The sequence below is a fragment of the Magnolia sinica genome, chromosome 19, assembly GCF_029962835.1.
Source record: "Magnolia sinica isolate HGM2019 chromosome 19, MsV1, whole genome shotgun sequence".
NCBI lineage: Eukaryota > Viridiplantae > Streptophyta > Magnoliopsida > Magnoliales > Magnoliaceae > Magnolia > Magnolia sinica.
In genome coordinates, this window is record NC_080591.1 from 14,304,160 (window position 1) to 14,310,159 (window position 6,000).

Below are 6,000 nucleotides of genomic sequence, written 5' to 3' on the forward strand. Positions count from 1 at the left end.
CCAGGGCGGTACGACATTGCCCGCGCATTGGAGAAATGGGGTGGTCTTCATGAAGTTTCTCGTCTTCTTTTGCTTAAGGTCAGGTACCCAAGCAGACAGGCCAATCCTGCTGCTAAAGAAAAGAAAATTGATGCGATTGTGTCCGATGATCAAGAGAAAACATCAAATAACCCTTACGTTTCACAGGATACACAAAAGTGGCTTACGAAACTAAAGCATTTAGACATTAATTGGGTGGAATAAGAATGCAACTTTTAATATTTATGATCCCAATGGTTTAATGGCCCAGTCCATTCCATTTGTCCTTGGGCTTTTAGTGTATGGTTCGGTCCTCGACATTTCCTATCAGAGTCAACACCACATCCTTTGTTTGAGTCCGAGAAGGATGACTTGGGAAAAGGGCAATCTAGACCAGAGTGAAAGCCGCCACAAGATGGAAATGACTGCATGGACAAGAGGCTAAAACCAGTGCTACTGCAAATTGGGCTGCCATACTGAGGTTGGCCGTAGAGTGTGGAGTTATGATCCCCAACGGTTTAAGGGCCCAACTTGATGCCTTCCTTTAGTCTTGGAGCTTTTGGTGTATTGGTTAGGTTCTTAACATTTCATATTGGAGGTAGCACCAAGTCCATGTTGAGTCCCATAAGGGGTAACTTGGGGAAAGGGCAAATTGTACAAAAGTGAAAGCCGTGTCAAGGTGAACAAGGCTACCTGGACAAGAGGCCAAAGTGAGTGTTGTGGAGTGGGTTGCTGCACGAATGTGGTCTATAGAGCATGTACTGTGATCCCCAGAGGTTGAAGGAAGGCTTGATGCATTCCATTTAGTCATGGGGCTTTTGGTGTATTGGTTAGGTTCTTAAAATAAGCCTACCATCTTTTGGCTTCACACGGGTCCTTGAATCACAGGGTCCCATAGTGGGCCCCACCCACGCCAGTGAGGAGACTCGAACACCAGACTCTCGCTCTGATACGATATTGATAGCTCGAACACCAGACTCTCGCTCTGATACCATTTTGATAGCGGACAACTAACCAATGCATCAAAAGTTCCAGAGACGATGGGTAATGACTGGTTTATCCCTATATGCAGGCTCTTCCAAGCAAACCTAGCTGAAACCTCTCCGTGGGCAACCCCTACTTTGCACGGGTTCTCGATTCACACGGTCCTATAGTGGGCCCCACCTCGTGGCCTTTTTGCATCTCACGGACCTTACTTCATGGGCCACCCCACCGTAGCGTGGAAATACGGTGCATCATTGGAATCACACTAAGATGCCCTGGACTCGGACTAAAAAGTAAGAAGTGGGTTTTAAACCCATGACCTCTAGCAAAGCTGGCAACACGTCTACCAACAAGCCAAGCACCATGCACTTTAACATATTGTTGCATTATTTTTACAATTTATCATGTAGAGCTATTTAAAATATTTACAAATAATACTAATTCAATTACTAAATATTGAGGTGAGTCAAGTAAAGACTCGTTCGAGACTTTGAGTCGGCCTATTTAGGCCAGACTTGGTCAAGTTTTCAAGTTTTGAAACTATGGCCAGACAAAGGTTGAATGGTGATGGCTCCACTTCGATGCTTTTAGGTGGCAGGATCAAGTGGCCTGTAGTGTTCGAGCATTAATGAATGTGGTCATTAATGATCATGGGGAGTGGGCCCTCCTTGATTCCAGTGTTCGAAATATCAGTATCGCGTTATGTATCACATTCTTGAGATCTAGATGCATATCGGTTATCGCATGGGATATATCAGTTGTATCGTGTACTGTATCACTATTGTTGGAAAAGTGGGGAAACATTGGGAAATTGGTTGAGTTTTTTGATGAAACTTCAACGATTGTTAAAAAAGACATCAATATACACTTATAAATCAAAACATTATAATTAAAAAAAAAAACAAGTACACATAATAGGTTTTCTTTGTATAGGGTCTCAATCTATGTGTTGTCTAATTGCATTGATGCAAGTTTATTCAATATCTTATTCATATAATTTATAAATGTAAGAAGACAAGTGGAAACACAATCAATACATTCAAAGCAAATGAAGAATCACTAGATTAGGTTACAAACATTTTTAATGTGATGTTTGAACACAGATTGCAAATGATTTGCGAGAAATTTTTAATTTTTGATTTTTTTTTTTCAAATTTTCACAACTCGGTCCTTCTCCTTCAAATCTCAAAATCGAAGCTCACAATCCATGATTTTTCATGCAGAACATGAAAAATCATGAATTTGTAACAATTTGAGACTAATTTAACATGAATTACAGAAAATAAGAGCATCGAAATTTGAAAATACTCACTAGATCGAACATGTGGGATATATTGCATTACTTGTGTGTTTCGTATCGCACTAGTGGGATACAAGATATATCGTGGGATATATCGGCCGATATCATTGATATTTAAAACAATGCTTGATTCCGCCCCTCAAAAGTCCATTTGGGGTGTGCTTCTGGTCGCCATTGGTCAGATTGTGATGGGATTGGCCTGTAGATGAAGTTCTTGAGGGTGCTTTCCCACCAGACCGTGTTCTCTGATTAATTTGATTTTTTTAGGTGTGATGAAGTGGGGCTTGCCTTCCATCATCTACTTAATCAGATAAACCAATTTCTACCTCCGTGGAATTCCTATAACCTACTTTGTTACTTTTAACATGGGATGATGGGGTCTGTTGGGCCCCACATCACATCTCCATCTGACCTTGATCAAATGGTGATGAGATCCTTGCATATAGGTATTGTATGGACTATGGATTGGATTATCAGGTCTTTGATCCGGATCATTGATTTGAATAGCTCTGTTGTAATTGGGAATGCCTCAGAAGTATTTGAGGTCAGAAGTTGCTAGGGTACAATCTAGACTGTTTCCTGTTTGTCACATTGTTTTCAGAATGATCTATTTGTAGGTCATTGATGAAGGTCTAGATTTTACCAAGGAGGGGGTTGGCTGTGTTGTCTGTAAGTTGGAATTGGAGAAAGCATGCGATCATGTCAGCTGGAACTTCTTGGAATATATGCTGCAGTGAGTAGACGTGGGTAAAGTGGAGGGATTGGATGAAAGAGTGGGTCAGCTCAGCTAGATTCTTCTTGGTGAATGGCTCCTTAGAAGATTTATTTTAAAGCCCACTAGGGATATTAGGTAAGGAGATCCTTTTTCCTCCTATTTGTTCGCAGTAGTGGTGGAGGTGTTTGGCACGATGTTAGCAAGAAGGCAAGAAGCGGGTCTATTCAAGGGTTCAAGGTGAATGGGGAGACTCCTCATATTTCTCATTTGCAATTCACGGATGGCACTCTTTTTTGCAAAGCCGATGAGGGCACGGTGAAAAGGTTGAGAACAATTATCTTATGCTTTGAAGCTATTTTTGGGGCATAAAGTTAACACCATGAAGAGCAAGATTCTAGGTGTGTGTCTTTTGAAGTGGTGGATTGGCTGGTTAAGGTGTTTGGAAGCAAAGTGGGAACCTTTCTGTCCACCTATCTTGTCTTCAACTTTGCGTTGGAGCGGTTTGAAAGTAAGCTTGCTAGTTGGAAATGTTGTTATTTATTTCTCGGTAGTCGCATAATTCTCACTAAGTTAGCTCTTTTGAATTTGTTATTTATTTCTCGGTAGTCGCATAATTCTCACTAAGTTAGCTCTTTTGAATCTCCCATTATACTTCATGTCCCTCTTCAGGTGTCTAAAATCCATCTTGAATAAATTAGAGAAGCTGAAAAGAGGCTTCCTGTGGCTAGGGTTGGAAGATAGAAATTTCACTTTTTGAGGTGGAGTGAAGTTTGCAAGCCTACTGAGGAAGGAGGTGCAGGTGTAAGAATGTTTGAGAGGATGGATCTAGGACTTTTGGGGAGACGTTTCTGGAGGTTTGAAGAGGAAGATAACTTGCTTGAACCAATGGACCGGTCACTTCTGGAAAAATGGTTATGAGGTTCAGCAAGGAAGATAACTCATGGTTGAGAGGTCATTGCCAGAGATATAGCTGCTATGGAGGATGGCAGGTAAAGGACTCCATATCCAGAGCTTCCCACTATATGGTAAGAAATTTCACCATTGAAGAAAGAAATTAGAAAAGGGATCTTGTTGAAGAAACAGGGCGAGGATATGAATCTAGAAAGATGTGTGGGTCGAGGACTACTCTTCAAGATGAGTTTCCAACATTAGCGTGCCTTTTATGTTGAGAATAATATTATGGATTTATAATATCTGTAAAATGTTTAAACCGAAAATATCAAGACATGCTGAAGCATGTATGATTACGTTGTCCTTAAAGTGTTATTTGCGCCTTCTCAATTAGATTGAGAATGTTGATAGGTTCCAGGCAAACAACTTCTAGGATATGATGAGCCTAGGTGTGGATCTGTGTTCAGCAAATACGAAGAGCCATAAATGGAAATCTGTACACAAATTGTTGGCAAATAAATAAAAAGAAAAAGATTCCAAAATAAAAAAGAGAATAGAAAATTTTTAGACCACTGCACTAGTTTGTTTCTTAAGCTCGCTTGGCCAAGGTTCGTATTAACCTTGCTGATTGGTTTGAGTACATTGTTGCTCCTTTTTCTCTGGTTCGTATGTGAGTGTGATTCGAGTGTTGGTGATGGATTGTTGAACCATCCAGGCACCGTTTATTTAGGCTAGGGTGGCTAATTGTTGTGGTCCAGGGCCATTAACTAATGTGATTGTTTTCTAGCTGTTGGTGAGAAAGTGGAATAATAACTGGTTGTATGCTGGCCGTTTAGACTCATTGGCTAACTGTTTATAGTTGTTGGGCTAGCCACATGCATTAGTTTCTGCATGGTTAGAATTTATGTGCATGAAGAGTTACACCTTACTCAAACGGCTAGTTTTTCCAGCCTCTATAAAAGCCATAAAGGTCTCGTTCAGACCACTAGCACTCATCCCAACCACCTGACCCATTTTTCTATCGTACCGGTTTGCATAAGGTTGTGAAGGAGTGACTCATCTGCGTACGTGCGAAGTACAAACTGCACCTCTACAGCCACACTGCCTCACATGCCCATGCACCAAGACCATGCCCAAGCCCGCACAGGTATGTAAGCTACGATACTCCATGAATCAACCGAAGAAATATAATGGTACTCCACACCTCACATATAAACTCAAGTTTTTCTTACCTCTTTTCCAATGTGGGACTATTCCCAAGAACACCAATACATTGATTTTTGCAACCAAAAAAAAAAAAAAAAAATCACTAATACTTTTATATATTTTTTTTATGTAAAATAATTGTAATCAATATTTTACAACATTTTATTAGGGATGAATATCTTGGTGTTTGAGTGCTTCTACGAGGGGAACAACATGGAATGGTCTCCTCCATATGTCGTATTATTGGATAAGCTTCTCTTGGACATTCCGGTAAGAGAAGATTAGGACAAGCCTGTTTAAGGACAAATTAGGTTGTTTCTAGTGTGGTCTCTCTATGGGTGGCTGAGTAGTCCGAACAAGAGTGAGGATGGCTATCATACATCTTACCCTTCGAAGGTGGTAGCTTTTGGTTGGCTAGTTAGAAAGAATAGAGCCCTCACTATTTACGATCTCCAAAAAAAAATCTATAGTTCTTGATAGTACATGTGTGATGTGCATGGAGAATGTGGAATTAGTCCGTATTTTTCATTTTCATTGTAAATATGCTTCGAAGCTACGGAGTAAGTTTATTAAATCCTTCGCTGACTTAGCACCATTTCCATACATCCCTACCGCTATGCCCCGTTAGATCAACGGTCTTGACCACTAACCATGGTTCCTGATGCATGACTATCCACATCCTAACGCAAATTCCTTTACAAAAAATGCGGCCCCAACAAGATGGAAATAACTCAAAATAAATAAATAAATAATAACAGAGAAATGGTCCAATGCTCTCGTAGCAGTACAAGTTGCGGTGCTCCTAATTGCATTGTGTAACTTGGACAGTCCAATAGATCAATCTAATCCGTCCATTAGGTAATAGAACACATTTCAAGGGCTATGG

General features: G+C 40.5%; 1 protein-coding gene and 1 long non-coding RNA gene across 3 annotated transcripts in view; both read left to right on the forward strand.

Moving 5' to 3' along the window:
- The window catches only part of LOC131234527 (uncharacterized), a 28,468-nt gene extending 28,208 nt beyond the window's left edge, over positions 1 to 260 (forward strand). The window contains exon 11 of the mRNA XM_058231467.1: positions 5 to 260. Within this exon, the coding sequence (XP_058087450.1) occupies positions 5 to 243 (239 nt within the window). The 3' untranslated portion in view covers positions 244 to 260. The remainder of the gene's footprint in view (positions 1 to 4) is intronic.
- Positions 261 to 1,292: 1,032 nt separating this feature from the next.
- Positions 1,293 to 5,687, forward strand: LOC131234298 (uncharacterized). 2 transcript variants are annotated; one of them, XR_009165667.1, is made up of 3 exons: positions 1,981 to 3,525; positions 3,687 to 5,055; positions 5,284 to 5,687. It is a non-coding gene; the product is annotated as an uncharacterized LOC131234298 (long non-coding RNA). The 2 variants fall into 2 exon arrangements; XR_009165666.1 differs by lacking the exon at positions 5,284 to 5,687 and having other exon boundaries at positions 1,293 to 3,525; positions 3,687 to 4,264.
- Positions 5,688 to 6,000: the final 313 nt, after the last annotated feature.